Genomic DNA, 17,431 nt, shown 5'->3' on the forward strand with positions numbered 1-17,431 from the left:
TTTGCCGTTGCATAGATTGTAAGTAGCTTATTGCACAAAGCAGCCCTGCATGTAACCGGGTGCTTTTGCATTATTTGTTTTGGTAGTTTTTTTTGGTTTTGTTGTACTTTTCTGACCTCAAACTATGGGCTTGGTGCTCAAAATACTGTAGACTAAACTAGGGAAATGCATAGGCCTGTCACAATAACACATTTTGAATCGCGGTATATAACAGAGAAATATTGTGTTAAATGATAATAATGAAACTACTTTATTACACTGACACATTAACAATAAATCCCAGTAAACCAGTGTTAAATATCATTTAAAAGATTTAGCTACAACAGATACATCACAGAATGAACCAATAATTAGTTACAGAAGTTATTTATTCAGCTTTCTGCAGCTCAAATCTTACTTTTCTTACATAAAAATCACAAAAATCTAACCCTAACCACTTCTTCAAAGAAAATGTACTCAGGATAAATATTAAGCAAAAAAAAATATATATTGTTCCAGTTCATATATTGAACGATAATGATCAATATAGTAATTATCATGATAGGCCTAGAAATGCAGTGGAGGCTTGCACGTTTTCACTTAATCAAACTCACGCAACATGCCCCTTCAACTTCGTACTGTAATGGAATGTCACAAATCAGATTTGTAAAATTAGAAATGCACTGTCATTTATGCATGACTTTAAAAAATGTAAAAAGAATTAACACTCACATATAAGGAACAGAAAAATAGATGATAAAATCATGATAAATTACATTCATTTTACATTATGTTTTATTCATACAGCCAGGTCTGACACCCCAAAATCCTTAAGTGACTTTTTCTATTTACACTTCTCACAGACGAAACAACACCACCCCAGAGACACTTTTGTACAATATCCTGTCTAATCTACAATCTCATAATGTTGAAATAAATGTTTTAGGTATTATCCAACCAGTGCACTCTGTGGACTCAAGTAGCATAAGGTCGCAGCTGGTGCAGCTGGTATGAAAAATGAAACGCTGCCATGGGCCATGGAAGAGAAAATGTGTTCATCTACAAATTCACAAATTCAGAATAAAATAAATAAAAATCTTTGTGTGTGATGTATAAAAAGGTCACCAAAAAGGCTTTTAGAAATGATTAATTTGAAGATATTTCTTTAGGTAATTTTTTTTACTAGATTTGAATTTTATTGATTTGTAACACACATTTTAGCCCATCACTTGCCACATTGATTGCTTTCAGAACAGTATTAAAACTGTGTTTAAAGGATTTTTGTGTCTAATAGGCTTTCTCATGCTTGACTGAGAAGAGTAAAACAGGAAAATGAGTAAGAAGAGATGATTAGCAAACTAACACACTGAAACACACTAAAGACACTGCAGAAGAGTTAATTCACCTAATAATAATAATAATTAAAAAAATCTTCAGAATATAAAATTACTAAAAATATTTCAACCCAGAATAGTATAAAATGGACATTTATATTTCCCTTAGTATGGCACATTCATATTTTCTTCTTCATCATCGATTGACACACATATTCTTAATAATGTAGGTTAAGTGCTATACCAAGGACACTTGGGTTAACTGGTGGATGTGTCATTAGGCTGTGCTAATGACTCCTCTGACCATACACTTTTATCTATGCTATCTGTGCTATGTATGCCATGCAGCAGTTTTTACTTACCTTGATACAACCAGAGGCAGAATCAACATTTTTAACATGCGCATCAGCAGCTCTCCAGGAAACTGAAAGTACTTCACCTCCTGCAAACGAAAGAACAAATGATTATGATCAGACTTAATGATTTATGTCTATGTAATCTATCGGTTTTCCAAACAGGTTCCATAGCAAAAAGAAAATTAAACTCTGTCAACAGGACAAAAGTCTAAGAGTGAAGATGTTTCGCCACTTCATCCCAGCAGCTTCTTCAGTCATGATTTAGACTTTAGTAATAATTTAGTCTTAATGTGGCAGCACTGTCAAATACCATTTAGAATGAATAAAACTGTAAATTTAGAGACATCATGGTCCCAGTCACAACATGTGCTGTCACAGTGATTCTTAACCACTGGGTTAGTTATATTACATATGACATTATATTACATATTATATGACATATAGGGTTTCTTTATGCCGAAAAAGTTTTAATTGTTTAAAAAACCCTGTTTTAGCTTATATTTAATGCTGTTCCACATTTGTGCATGAGACTGACTTCATACATTCATTTTTTAATAAAAGACCTGCTGTAGACATATGTTTATTGTGCTCTACTTTAGTTTTGAAGTAGTTACTTGGTCAAATTGTAAGTAGTTTGGACTTTTATGTTCTTCTGCTCTTGCAAATGAAAACACCCTTGATTTACAACAAAAGACGATGCAGAAAAGTGCTTCAAAGTGTTTGTAGTGAGAATGTTAAAATGATGGATATGACTTGCAAATGTAAAAAAAAATAAAAAATCACCCCAAAAATTAATCTTTGCTTATTTTCCTCTGGGATAATGATGTATTTTTGTAAAATACACATGATTTTGTATTCTGAATTTTTTGTGTTTCCCAGTAGACAAAGCTTTATAAACACCCTGCACATTTTTGCTCATATACATATCCTGTATAATAATCCTGCTACAGCATCTGTATAGTACTTGAGTGATTGGGGTGTTGCTGGAGAAACAGAGGTGAATGAGTTGGACAAAGAGACACTAGAGATGAGACCATCTGCGCTGCTGTAATGATGCAGTGTTTTGCATCTGTTTTGGAGATGGAGGCCCAAATAGCTGTTTTTGTGCTGTATGATTCAGCTGTAACATAGACTGGTTGTTCCTGTCTGGGTTCTTCATGTTCAACATTGATTTTAGGTCAATAGTTCAAGTTCTGTTCTTTTTTTTCCCTGTCTCCACTTATGCCACCTGCACAAAACAGTCTCATTTTGTTCTGCAGAACCCTCTCTCCGGGTGACACCAAAGTGATCTCTCCTATTTGTTTTTGCTTTAATAGGTCACTTGTGAGCATAGGTGCTAGAGCTGTTTTTTCTACCTGGGATACTGACCAAACCCATTTGGTTAAGGGTTGAGGTATGGCCATTAACAGTCTTTGAAATTACCAGCCTGACCAGAATGATGAAGTGTGCCTAACACTTAAAGATAAGGCAACCTTTATTTGTCCCACTGTGTGACAATTAAAACTACAGGTTTATTTGATTTCCTGTCTTGTCTTTAGTGGCTAACTTAAATTTTCCAGGCTTTCTGAATGTGTCACAACAGAACATGTTTTGGACTTTCCCTGGCTGTGTCATTAGACAGATACAAAACTCACTTGTGGCAGATATTACAATACAAACACATGGATTATTGGTGAAGTGACATTTCAGGGGACTCTGTGTTTCCACATTTGTTAGAAAATTTTGAAAACAAGACTTTATTTTGCATCTCATGTTTTTGTGCTGAGAGGTGGGGTTGGACTGTTAGCATGTTGTGTTTTTCTTCTACTGTTGGCAAACTGTCAGACAACAGTAACACAGATAACATCTAGTGATGTTAGGGGAAAATACATCAGGGTCAAGATAATTGATGGAATTACAAATTGAGGGTTTAAACTAGAGAATATCGGTTGGCCGATATTATCGACTGATATGGGCAACTTTAGGCATATCGGCTATCGGCCGATATGTTTGCTGATAGGGGCCGATATTTCACGTGGGCATGTTATACCTCGTTATAAAGCTTAGACTCTCTACATTCTGTTCATTTAATCCAATTTACAGACAGATAAATGTCCTAATATGTGGCTCCACATCAGTATTTATCTACGGAGTCATTGTGTGTTCGTACTGTCCCTGAACACACCACAGAGTCGCGTCACTCACGTGTGTTTGTTTAGACCTGCAGACACAGATCCAAACACTGAGTTTGAGTCTGGATTAAAAGGACATTTATTAGTGCAGATTTGTGATGTGGGAGGAGCCTGTATGAGCGGTGAGTGTTGGAAACATGTCGACTCTGAAGCTAGTTTTTGTCATTTGTTATGGGTTAGCTGCTGTAGCTCCCGCACATAAACAGACTGTTTTCTATTGGTCTGTTCTAAAGTGATTATATTGGCCGTATATTTGCTACTGGACCTGCACTGACATGTAAATGAGCTGTGAACAGACGTGTGAATTATGACATTTGCGCATATAATTAATTACCGCGGCGCGCACGTATTTACGGCTAAAGGCTAATAGCGCTACTTTCTTTACTAGTTATGGGTCCGTCACGAACGAAATGACTCTTAGAGCCGACTCTTTGAAGCGAACGACGGGAGCCTGATCCTTATTGGGAGCCGTGTTTTCTCTTTCTCTCACTTTTTTTCTCTTCACGCCGCGTGCAGATTCGTGGTTTGACAGCGGCAGCGGCTAAAAACGAAACTTTGAGAAATTTGCGTGTACGTAGGATTAAAAAAAAAAAAAAAAAAAAAAAAAAAAAAAAGCATATTTGACTGTAGTTTATCATAAAATAAATAATCCCGGTTTAGTCCTTTTTCAGTCCTGGTTTAGACCTGGTTCAGTCCTGATTCAGTCCTGCTTTAGACGTGCTTTAGTCCTGCTTGCAACAAAACAATCTGAAGAGCCACTTGGGAGCCAAAAGAACCAGCAGCTTTTAGTGAGCCGAGCCAAAAGAGCCGGTTCTCTAAAAAGAACTGGAATACCCATCACTAGTGTCTAGAATGTGATGCAAAAATGCCATTAAGTCAACCTACTGTCTGTAAATATGATGTAAAGAGGCAGAATAACAATAAATGTTGCCTAAATAAACCCAATTTAAAATCCACAGAGCCAAACCTAAGTTTTTTAAACAATTCAACATTTACAGTGAATTTTTACATCACTAAATATATCGGTGATTATATCGGCTATCGGCAGCTCCAACTTCCATTATATTGGTTTCATATCGGCCACAGCAAAATCCATATCGGTCGGGCTCTAGTTTAAACCTGATTGGATCAACAGAAAAAGAGCTATCTACTTATTGTGTGTTGAGCTTGACAGTAGGGAGCTATATTTACAGTCGACACATGAGAAAGAGTACAAACTGTAATTTGATTTATGCAAATTGTATTCTGCTATTATAACATGGTTCAACTAAGCAAAACATGAGCTGCTGTGACCTCAGACTAATTCTTCCTATTCAGTGAATTATATAAGTATGTAATACGAATGGTATGTTGTTGACTCAGTGGGTGATAATCTCTCTTACTGCGATCTCTTTTAATGAACAGCCACAATTCTACCGACAGGCTATAAGCAATCTCACCATGTGAGGAGATGCAATTTTACATTTTAGAAAAGAATGTCGAGAATATAGAATTTCCTGTGAGACTGAGGCAGATAAATTGGTTTTGAACAAGGCTTAAAGCTACTATCACTGTAGCTGGAACACAGGGCTGAAGAGATGAAAAAGCTCATTTTCAATCTGATTTTTCTGGCTACAATTTATGCAACATTGTCTTAAAGCGTAATGGATGGTAGGGCTGGCAACATGGATAAAATCACAGAAAATATGAGTTGTGTGATACATTATTTGTGTATGGTGTGCAAAAGGATAGTGTATATTGACTGAATAGTTATATACTCTTTGGGCTAGTCCTAAACCCATACAGAGAGATTTATTGATCTGCTTCATCAAGTGCATCTGAAGTAAAACCTCCATATAAATCATATAATGTATGATTTATGGCAGAAACCAAATTGATTCCCTGCTTATTGGTTGCACTATAAATATTTTACACAGTAATGTGGCTAATATTAGAATTATATTTGGTATTTTGAAATAATAATAATTTGCATTTATTGTATTTATTTTTTGCACTGCATATTAGGCTTTACCCGACACCAACTATTGCATATATAGTTACATTTAAACCCCACATAGTATTTCACATAGCACTGTTAATTCCATCACATGTGGAGGTATGGGGTCTTTCATTACTGACCTGCTCTGATAACTGCTTGCCTCTGAGGAAGAATCCCAGCAAGCAGCCGATGACCACAGCCAGCACAGACAGGATGAGTAGCCCGTTCTGCTTGCACACATTCTTCACCCTGCCCCAAACCTCATCCAAAGCCACCGCCATCCTCTCCAACCTCCTCTCCCGCCTCCGCCTGTCCTCCTGTGGCTTGTTCTGGTCTGGACTACAACTTCACAACACCAGGCCTAACCAGAACTAAGCCCCTTTCTGATGACGATTATTCAGCCATAGAGATAAAACGCCTAGGCCAAAGCGGTATGGGTATAGGATGGATTTTCAAGGACAAGGTTAGGCACTGGGATGGGAGGAAATAGTGATAAAAAAGCAAAGATTTTGAAATAAGTATTTTTAAATGGACAAAAAGTAAAAAAATAACAAAGGTAGTCCAAAGTAGAGCAATTTTCTTTAACTTATCAGCGTCTAAGTTGCGTCTTTGGTTATTCCACATGCGCTTGTCATCCAATCTATGTCAGTCTGTCTCACTAAGCATCAGTCACCAGCCTCTAATCCAATGCCCCATTCCCCTCCTCCCATGATGAAGTTCCTCCAGTGGCCAAAAGGGGGCTCTACCGACAGCTGGTGGTATTGTCATCGGGGTTAATACTACGATCCTATTAGGGCAGCACTGCACGACTCTAAGGCAGGATTAGAGAGCTCTCTGAACAATTGGACGGAGGATTGTTGCTGCCCAATGAAAAAAGTAAAGAAGCAGGAAAAAAATTGTACAAGTGGCATGGCACAAGCAAAATAAACAAGGCAAATAAACTAGAGTGACCTCCAGAGGTCCTGTGTATTTGCTTCAGCAAGTCTGTCCAGCAGATGATTGCCCACTAATCATAATTCATCTGTCCTCATGTGAACGCTCTTTGGCCTGCTTGGCAGTTTAAATGGAAAATGTGGTCAACTCCCAAATACAGTTAAAACCCAGTGTACTTTTGCACTGATGTTTACTGATTATTATTAAACTCCAGAGGTAATTCTGATAGAACCAAGTAATGGTTTGTGTACTGCCCAAGGGCAGTTGTGGCTACAGAAGTAGCTTACCACCACTGAGTATGGAGTGAATGAATAATGTCTCCATACTCCATAATAATAATGATAATGATAATAATAACAATGATAATAATAATGATGATAATAATAATAATGATAATCTGCGCCATCAACCCCCCAACCACAATCAGCACCCACACACACCACACTAGCCATGGTGAGTGAAGTGTCTTACCTAAAGACATAGGACAGGGTCTGAGTTAGAAGTGATAATTGTAGCAGTTGTATTGGTAACTACAACAGTATATAGTCGTAGTCACAAGATGTACGAAATGTACAACAATGCAACAAGCCTGCATTAATACCATCAGAATTATTCTGAGTTAAATGTGGCCTGTGTCACCACCACTAGAAGCTTCAGTTGAAACATAATTGTCTGAATGCTGAGGTTCAAAACAAAGGCTCCATAATGTGTGTATATATATATATATATATATATAATGTAAACAGCATTATTTAAATACATGTTAAAACAAAAAAATAATAAAATAATAACACTTTTCCTTTATACTCATGTTCTCAATGTGGAATTTGTGCTGTATATTCAATGCAACTACAGTGGTTTATGCACGCTCTCTCTATGTGTCTCTCTGTCCTTCAGGGTCATTTTGAATGGAATTGAATTTGGGACCTATTGGACAATGAAAGCAGCAGAAGAACTAGTCTGAAAAATGGTTGCCATGCTTGCTTGTACCTGTAATCTGTAGTAAACAAACCAGCACACTTATCTGCTTATGTAGATGGGAAAGTAATAACAACATTTTCACAAGTCAGTGCTTCTGGTTTACAGCATGAATATGCTCTTGTTGACTTAAAATAACAGTGTTTTAACAAGCTGAGGTACTCCATTCTCGAGCTTACCTTGTCCTTCGCATTTTGTTTATTTAATTTATGTATAATATGTCTGTATATGTGAGTCGTCTCTTACAGTCTTATTGATTGACTGATTCATTGAATTTATGTAGCACCTTTCAAGATACCCAAAGTGCTTTACAGTTCATTATTCAGTCACTCCACACTCAGTGGTGGTAAACTACTACAGTAGCCACAGCTGCCCTGGGGCAGACTGACAGAAGCAAGGCTGCCAATCTACTCCATTGGCCCCTCCGACCACCACCATCACTCACGCTCGCACCACTTTCATACTAGGCAATGTGGGTGAAGTGTCTTGCCTAAGGACACAACAACAGTTTTTTTTTTTTTTTTCCCCACTGGCACCCCACTGTGGCACCTGGAATTCCTAGCAGTCTCCCATCCAAGTACTACCCAAGTCCAGCCTGCTTAGCTTCTGAGATCTGACAGGATCAGGCTTTGACAAGCTGGTATGGCCACAAACACTTATGACACTTTCATGTCTACATTTTTATCTTAATTTCTTTCATATTGTGGCTAATATGAATTCAATTTACAAGAGGGTACAGACTCACTCTTGAGCCTATAATGGAGGAGCTGCAGTATGATGACACGTGCATGTCATTACATAACACACTGCATTATAGTTGTGGTTGGTCATGTAATCAGACCCAGTTCAGGTCTAGCATACAAACTACTAGACCAAACTAATCATGACTTTCAAAATGATGATCATTTACGACTGTTGCCGTAGCTATTAAGGATTATGAGAAAAAGTCCTCAAACGGAAACCCATGAATACCAATTGTATATATTTTTTCTATATTTTCTCTGTCAACACATTTAACATACCTGCAGTTGTCTTTTGTTTCATTCACACACATCAGAGTAATTATTTATTATTAGTCTGTCTACACCTCCAAAGCTGAAAATGCTCTGCTCCACTTTGTGATGTCATCAAGCGGTAGTTTTCAAGTTAACAGTTACCTTTTATCTTTTATTCAGTTGAGATTTAAATTCCAGGGCTGATTATACCAGTGATTCTAGTGAAGGTGTACAGTGAAGGTGTGAAAACAGAGTGGAGCGCTTTCTGTATCGCCATATGACAGCCCAATGTGGAACAAAGTGTTTTACGTTTGAGAGGAGAACATAGCCTAAATATGCAGGGTGTGTGTTAAACATGTGTGAATGAAACAAACCAGCAGGTATGTTTGTGACAGGGAAACAACATTATAACATAAATCAGAAAATAGTGTAAAATGTGCTCTTCAAACTGTGAAGGTATAAACACTTGGTATGCAGATATGGATAATTTAAAACCAGAAATTATAGATAAAACCTACCAAATTTGTCACAAGGGAGACAAGCAGTTTACAGCATTATGCTACATTACAATTCAGATCTGTGGAAAATCACTTTTCATCATTTTTGGAGCAATAGAAATACTATTAATAATTGCTAGATGTAACATCCCCATAAAGACAAGTAGGCAGCAGACCCTCCACCAGAAAAGTTACACATTGCACCTTTAATGACTCAAAAGTTTGTAATGTCATCTGAAATTCAGGAACATTAATCTCTCATGTATCATTGTTATAAAAATATACTTTCAAATCTATTGGATGTAAAGGCTGATAAAAACCTCCTGCCTTGCGTGTTACATGAATAATAATGATTGAGTCAAGATAGGACTTTAATGATCCAGAAGATGGCGGGATGCATTTATCAAAAGCTAATTTCTCTGTTGAGATGTTAGATAAGCCCTTTGTATTATTCCTTTTCAACTCTTGTCATTTATGAGGCAGACTGTGCACTGCTCTCCTGCTCACATTAAAGCAGATTTGGTATAATTGGTTATAGAGCCTTGGCTAATTAATGCAAATGGATGTGCCGGAAACGTTCACGAGGAAGTCATTAGAAATAAACATAAACCATCAGCTTTTGAATAAACAACAATACAATATGCTCTCCAGGTTTCATGAGGACAAATTGTTTCAGAATTTTGAAAAACAGGATGTATTTTCCAGATTATTGCACACAGATTTGTCACTGAATATCTTTTCATATATAACTTGATTTTCTGGGAGTCACCTCTGCACATACATCCCTATTTTGTTTGCTTGTTAAAATGTTATTTCATGAATTTACCCCCGAGTTGTAATTTATGCATTGCCATTGATGTTTTTAAGCAAAATCACATACTGTGGTTTACTTTACAGATATACTTTATATAAAAAGTCAACACAATTAATGAGTTATCTTATTTAGATAATTATCTTCTGTCCAAATATTTGTTTTTCCTCACTATCTTTGACCATTGTATGAAAATGTCACTGAAGTATTGGACTCCTACAAAGAGTAACAGATGAGTCCATGCTGTAATTACTGCTGACATTTTTATAATGAGCCACTTTCCTCTTCCTTTGCAACCTGCATAAAAAATGCAGAGCATTTTATTTTAGCCAACCAGAATGATTTTTGTCATCTATTCTGTATAATAAAGTGCATACTAGGGTTACATTCCTAGTTAATTGATATTTGTAATTACTGAATTATTTTGACTAATTCTTTATCTAGATTATATTGACAACAGCAGAAAGGAGAAGATATAGTTTGAGTTAGCTAAATATTTGGGAGTGAATTCTGTTTTTAATTTGCCTTTTTACATTTAAATACACAGTTTACTAGTAGTTTGTTTGTTTTAGCATGAACTAGCAGGCAGTTGTAGTCTTTTGAGCACAGTTTAGGTCAGATACACTGAGATACTTAATTTTGCCATGCCCGCTTTAGTCAACAAATCCATCAACTCGCCATGTCTATAGCTAACCAAAAATGTATTTTTCAACTACAGCCCTAGTGCATACCTATACTAAAAAAACAAAACAAAACTCACATCTTTTTATTGTTTCTGTGGTTATGTGGCTGGCCTTGATTTAGCAGGGCACTGTGCATGAAAACTTAGGATCATGCATATACACAAATGTTTTTAAGTTTTCTTATTGTAATATGTTTTGTCCCATAAATAAATAAATAAACAAAAAAATCTTGTTCATGGTGAAGACTGCTGATAATGTGGAATACAATGGGCCAAACTGGAAATTTTGATAATCTCCAATGTATTTTTAACATGTAAAAAGTACAGTAAGGAGATAAGTTCAAATGAGTCCCTTTTTAATATACACTTATTTAAAGACAATCCACATGCACTGTCTGAGTTCTGTGTGGGCTAGAAATCTGTGTAAACTTTTTAATGAAAAAGTCAGAAACATTATTGCCACAGTGTTGCAGTATTTGATGATGGCTGTTGACACAAGAAATGGCACTGATGCATGAAAAACATGTTTATTATGCTTGCAGGGAATTAGTTTTATACAGTTGCACATAAAAGGAACACTATTTCACTGAACATACTCATACATACTGTACATCCACCTGCATAACTCAACACAATATATAGAGACATGAATTTACATATAGATGAAATAATTCAACAGTAATTTAATTTAACATGTGTTCATAATTTCACAATTTTACAGTTTTACAATAACAAATATTTATTATTGTTGACACCACTTACTGAACAACAGTGGATGCCTTAATATTCTTTCATCCTTGTTTTAATTTGGATTATGTATTTTATATATACAAAACTGTATTTGAAATAAAGACTCCAAACAAGTAATGTAACCAGCTTTTTAAAAGAAATGTTTCTGAATGGTTAAATAATTATTGTGACAAAGCTTTACAATCAGGTTTACATTTTTATTTAATTATAATTAGTGTTTATAGTTATATTGCGACCTGAATAATCACAATTACCTACTAACCTATTCATCTAGGCATTTGTGAGTAAGTACACCAATGATTTTAGTTGAACAGATGATTTTTGTGGTTATTAACATATGGTGAAACATGTGGCCTTGATTACATCTTTAGAGCGTACACAGTGTTCATGTGACAGCTTAAGTTTTTCCTTTTCGTGATACTGTAAGACCATCTGAATACAGGGTGAGCTTATGCCAGGGACAGTTACGTGTTTACAAATATGTGCTTGTTACATGCTATTTGTCAGGCATCATGCCCATCTGAAGAGATTGTAGAGATTCAACGGTGACTAGACTCACAACTGAAGTGAACAGTAACATGCAGGATAGATTTTTTTTTTTTACACATTTATTTGATCCCAATATGAACAAAACAGTAAGATCTCAAGAATGATTGTTATGGTCGTATAACAGGTTAAATTTTAAAAAAGCAGAAGCAAACATTGAGAATCATAAAGTGCAGTGCAGTACTTTTAAACCAAGCTTACGGTGAGTTGCATTCATACAGAGATCTATGATTTAAACCTTCATCCATAACAGACAAAATTTTTTACCAGAATAAGAAGTAGGTCTTATGTCTCATAGTCAAATAATGGCAAGAGAAATTGAAACATTCTTTATGTTTTCTAATGCTCATTTTTTTCCAAGACTTGTTGTCTCCACTTGAAAGTATTAAGTATTCAGTAAGTATTCAGTGAAATATGATGTGTTTTTTTTTAGCAATGTCAGTGCAATTTAATAACTATGTGACAGTTCCTACATATTTCTCCACCTGATCTCAAAAAGTGAATATCTACCTTTAATGCTTCAACTGACTTCAGTTCACAATATGAATGTGCATTTTTTAGAGAAAGATTTTACTGTTTTTAAGGCATTATAGTATAGCAGTGTAGTAAAGTGCAGGGGTCTCTAACCTTTTTTTTTCCGGTGACCTACCTTTACAGAAAGAACATGCCAAAGAGCTACCAGTTTTAGTGGTCACAAGAAATTGAGCATTGGAAAACCTTAGATGGGGAACAGTTACATATCCATAAAACATAAACCTTTATCCATTTATTTGTACAAACATTAGACATCAAAATTATACATTTATTATATACATAGATTATACAATGGTGTTACATCAAATTTGAGTCATTCAGCATAATATGTATCATTCAGAAAATCTTTGGCGAGATACTTTAAAAGGGGGTGGTACGGTGGAGAGCTAGTTTGCAGACCCCTAGTGTATTATACAATATGGAGTGGTATAGTATAGTATTGCTGCGTATCTAGCCCAAAGATTATCCCACACACCGCAGCAGGCTAAGACACGGGGTAAAACACTGTGGACGCGTAACTCGGAACAAATGCACATATACACGGTAATTGTTTGTAATGGCAGCCATATGCACTTACTACTTGAGTACTTACTTTAAAGCTGCTGCCATTCGTAACCATGCAATCCAATTCTTTCTATGTGCAAATCTTTCCTGTTAAAATACAGTCAGCAGACAGTTGCTCCCTATGCTCACCCGGCCGCCATGATCCAAGGCCTTACACTCAGCAGGTGAGCGCGCTCACAGAGGCCACACCACACCCACCGTGCCACCCCCAGCCACCGTAGTGTAGGTCAGAGTTAAAGCGCGTGCACATTAGTCAAATGAGGAAACCAATAGAAAACCCACGAATGGCTCCCACAGTATAGTATAGTATAGTATAATATAGTATATTATAGTACAGTACAGTATAGTATAGTACAGTATAACAGTGTGAACTCTTCATAAAATAAATGAGTAAAGTCTAATATGTGATTTGCGCTCTTCAGAAACATTATATGCTTTCACAATCCCGACGAAATGGCAGATCAATATTTGCTTTTGAAAATACAGATAGAAATAGATTCTTTAATATACCTTGGTAATTTATTTTTCAGTACCATGTGAAGAGACACGAAAGGCTAACCATGTTTTATATTACATACATATATGTTTTTGAATATATGAATAAATCTATGGCCCCTTTTCTTCCTTCCAGTTACTTGCTGCAAAGATGTTTGTAGAATAACAGTTGCTCATCAATATAGGAATAGTGATGTGTGGTGGCCAGGTGCTGTCTGTCATCAGACTGTAATGGAATGTGAGTCAGAGAGATAGAAATAAGGAGAGAGAAGGAAAAACAAACAAACCAAACAAACAAGTGAGGGAGAGAAGGAGAAAGAGAGGAAAGAGAGCAAAGGAAAGGGGAGGGAGAAAGGTGGGCAAAGAAAGAGAGGGGAGAGAGCGACAGGGGAGAGAGATAGGGAGAAAGAGGAGGAGGAAGAGAGAGAGAGGGAGAAAGGTTTTGATTTTTAACACACCTATATTCATCTATATGTTGTGCCACTTACACAAAAATTAACAGAAGTATTTGCATTTATGTCAGGGGTCTCAAACTCAAATTACCTGGGGGCCACATTAGATAAAGTCTGAGTGAGGCTGGGCCGCATTGAGTATTCGATAAATAGCGGTTGCACAGGAAATGAAGAGAGAGAAAGAACATCACGTAACACACTTTCTTAATCTTTAATAACAGTTCAGAACATGAAAATGTATTCAGAACGTAAGTTTAAACTAATACATCTACTCTTCTTCTTTTGCCTACTTCTTGCTGGTTGAAACCTGGCTACGCTTCATCTTGCACAGTTGAGAGATATTTGGCTTGCAGGAGGAAGCATATGAGATCCTCAGGATAGATTGAAGATGCTCATCAGTGAGCCTTGACCTGTAGTTTGATGGTGCTTTCACACACTTTCACACTGGTGTGAACGCGAACCCGGGTCCAAACCATAGACAGCAGGTCCAAACGAACTATTCTAGATGCATCATGGGAGAAACGCGTCTCCTTTGCCTGAAATGACGCGCTGTACGACTCCAGTAACAGATTGTTGTCCAGATGCAGCCGCGATTCATTTTCGAATTATTTTACCAACAATGGCCAATACAGAGAATGTAACAAATGAAGATCTGAGCAAGTACGTGCGAACGTGTGGCTCCAGAGTGAGTCAAAATTGGGGGTGTGTACTTCTGTTCAGGACCTGCATGTGTGACAGAGAGGTCCCGGTGTTCCCCATGTGATCATTGCAAAGAGTAGGAACAACAGCATTTGTTATTTTAGTAAATAGTTCTTTAATTAACCAAATTTATATTTTATGTGCAATAGGCAATCGCCCATTCAATTGATTCACCTTTAAAAAATGTCAAACTGCAATTTTAGTAAACCTTCAGTGTGAGTAAATACAGTCGGACTAGATCCAAACCAAAGTCCCGAACCAGCAGGAGCAGCTTCGGTTCTGTCCGGGCTCAGATGACGTGGAGCGGGGAGTGAAAAGCGCTTTCCCCGGGAAGAACCAAATGCGCGGAGGACGTACACCAACTAAACATGCTTCTGTCCCGATGCTTTGCACCACCTCGGAACCAGCCGCGGTTCTTGAGCACGGAGGACCGGAGGACCGGAGGACCGGAGGACCGGAGCAGCCCGCACAGCACAACACTTTCTTCGCACGGAACCAGAGCGCAGACGGCGGAACGTACCTGCTCAGACCCAGTTATTGACCAAGGACCAGACCCCAGCGCCGTCGTGAGGAGCTGCGCGCAACGGTGAGCGCTGTTGGCTGCTGCTGTTTCCCGAACTCTGGGCTGATGCGGTGAGTTTGTACAAAGTTCTACGTTGCTGTTTTATGAGTTCATGGTGATAAGATGAGGACGCCCGCGGTATTAACAGGGAACATCAGTATTGGTTACTGGAGGTATCGCTCTTCTACCGGGATACAGAGGCTCGTTAATTGGACCAGTTTTGGTTCGTTTGCCGGTGTGAAAGCGGACACACTGGAGTGTATCTGCTTCTCATATGTCAAACATGGATGGAAGACGCTTGTTTTTGCCTCGTACTTTTTGCTAACATGTCGCTAAGCCTCTGGAATAGATCACTGCAGTTTTGTGGTGCTTGCGTATTGATGGGACAGCTGTGTTTGCCTCTGAGTAGGCGTGGATTTCGGCGACACACAGGTGGAGCTTGGTCATCGGGTTGCCAGCAAGTTACAGCACCGAGTGTTGAGCAGGTAAACAGACTGTCAGTGTCTTTTTATTTCTTATTAGCCCCTCCAATAAAGGTCCCATAGTTATGAACAGGGGAATTCTGTCAGCGCCTCCTCTGCGCTCTGATACTGTGGTTGTGGGAGCGTAAAGTGAAGTGCTCACACGTGTACCACCATGTGTGGTTTGTTTTGGTTCTTCGGTGACGCCGTATGTGCACGTGTACTCGTATTAACAGATCCACTTAAACTCGTTGCTTCACAACTGCTGTAAACTGAGTTTTGGGATGTAAAGCTGCGTTAATAATCTGTTGTTGTGAATCTGCATGGGCACTGATTGCAGCTTCATCTGTCAGTGCGGCCCGCGGTAGGGGGTGGGATTGTGTACATACTATTTAAACTAAAAAAACAGAGTCCAAATATGAGTTGCCCCTCCCACACAGAGGGTAACATCCCCCCAAAGCCCTCCTCTCATCATTGTTTATGGAGAAGAAGCCAAACGCCAGCCTCACAATCAGAGCCCTCACTCTGACCCAGCTCTTAGTCTGCAGCCTCCTCCTGCTCATATACACTTGGAAGCCCAGCAGCTGGCCCCTCTTCCTGTTACTCACAGACTATCTCACACAAACACCTGTGCATTAAAGTCCTTCCCCACACGCCCCACACTCCCAAAGACTACCCCACACTCCCAAACACCACCCCACACTCCCAAAGACTACCCCACACTCACCGCCTCACACTCCCAAGCACTGCCCCACACTCCCAAACACCGCCCCGCACTCCTAAACACTGCCCCACACTCCTAAACACTTCCCCACACTCCAAAACACTGCCCCACACTCCTAAACACTGCCCCACACTCCCAAATGCCTCCTCACACTTTCAAACACCACTCACCACTCCCAAACACTGACCCCAGCAGGTGGAACAGCTGTGTCATATGCACACTGAGAGAAAAAGGAGAGAGAGAGACACAGTAAGCAAGGGAGAGAAAGCAAGAGAGAGCATTTGAAAGAGTGGGATGGAGAGAGAGGAAAAAGGGGGGGAGAGAGTGAAAGAGAGACAGGGGAGAAAGCAAGGGGATAGAAAAAGAGATGAGAGATAAAGAGGGGGAAAGCAAGAGAAAGCAAACGATAGAGCTTGCCAGATTGGGATGAAGAGAGAAGGAGCAAGGAGAGGGTGAAAGAGAGGGGGCAGAGAAATAGAGGGAGAGAGTGAAGGAGAGAGAGAGAAAGTGAGGGAGATTGGCTGACTGAGAGAGAGAGAGAGATGAGATGCAGAGGTATGGTGGGGGCAGGGTGTCTGTGTCAAAGGTTGTGCTACTGCCCTGATCATGAGCTTTCACCATTGACTCATTCATGCAGCAGAAGGAATGGCCGTCTGGGAACAAACCTCCAGGATCATTTTTCACATTGTGCTCCTTTGACGACTACCAACAACTCAATGTCCTTTTTTTCAGTGACATGCATCGCAAAACACTCCACCCTCTGCCCTCGAATAATCCCTTTTCTTTTGCCAATTTTTCCCCCTGTTTCTGGATTGGACTGTCAGAGATAATCTGGGATTACAGTGTGCTGTTAGGCCCAGTTTTCCTCATTTGAACAAACATTAGTCATACACTGGCTGCATGCATGTGCAGCTATTGCAGGGATATTTC

General features: G+C 38.6%; 1 protein-coding gene and 1 pseudogene across 2 annotated transcripts in view; both read right to left on the reverse strand.

The window, feature by feature from the left end:
* Positions 1-6,099, reverse strand: part of slc1a7a (solute carrier family 1 member 7a) — a 28,172-nt gene extending 22,073 nt beyond the window's left edge. For both annotated transcript variants that reach the window (XM_020939479.2, XM_055151793.1), the window contains exons 1-2: positions 5,959-6,099; positions 1,676-1,755 (exon numbers count right to left, since the gene is read on the reverse strand). In XM_020939479.2, coding sequence (XP_020795138.1) covers positions 1,676-1,755; positions 5,959-6,099 — 221 coding nt within the window. The remainder of the gene's footprint in view (positions 1-1,675; positions 1,756-5,958) is intronic.
* Positions 6,100-8,266: 2,167 nt separating this feature from the next.
* Positions 8,267-8,383, reverse strand: LOC129408442 (5S ribosomal RNA; annotated as a pseudogene).
* Positions 8,384-17,431: the final 9,048 nt, after the last annotated feature.

Source organism: Boleophthalmus pectinirostris, unplaced genomic scaffold, assembly GCF_026225935.1.
Source record: "Boleophthalmus pectinirostris isolate CB_2022bp ecotype Guang Dong unplaced genomic scaffold, ASM2622593v1 HiC_scaffold_16, whole genome shotgun sequence".
NCBI lineage: Eukaryota > Metazoa > Chordata > Actinopteri > Gobiiformes > Gobiidae > Boleophthalmus > Boleophthalmus pectinirostris.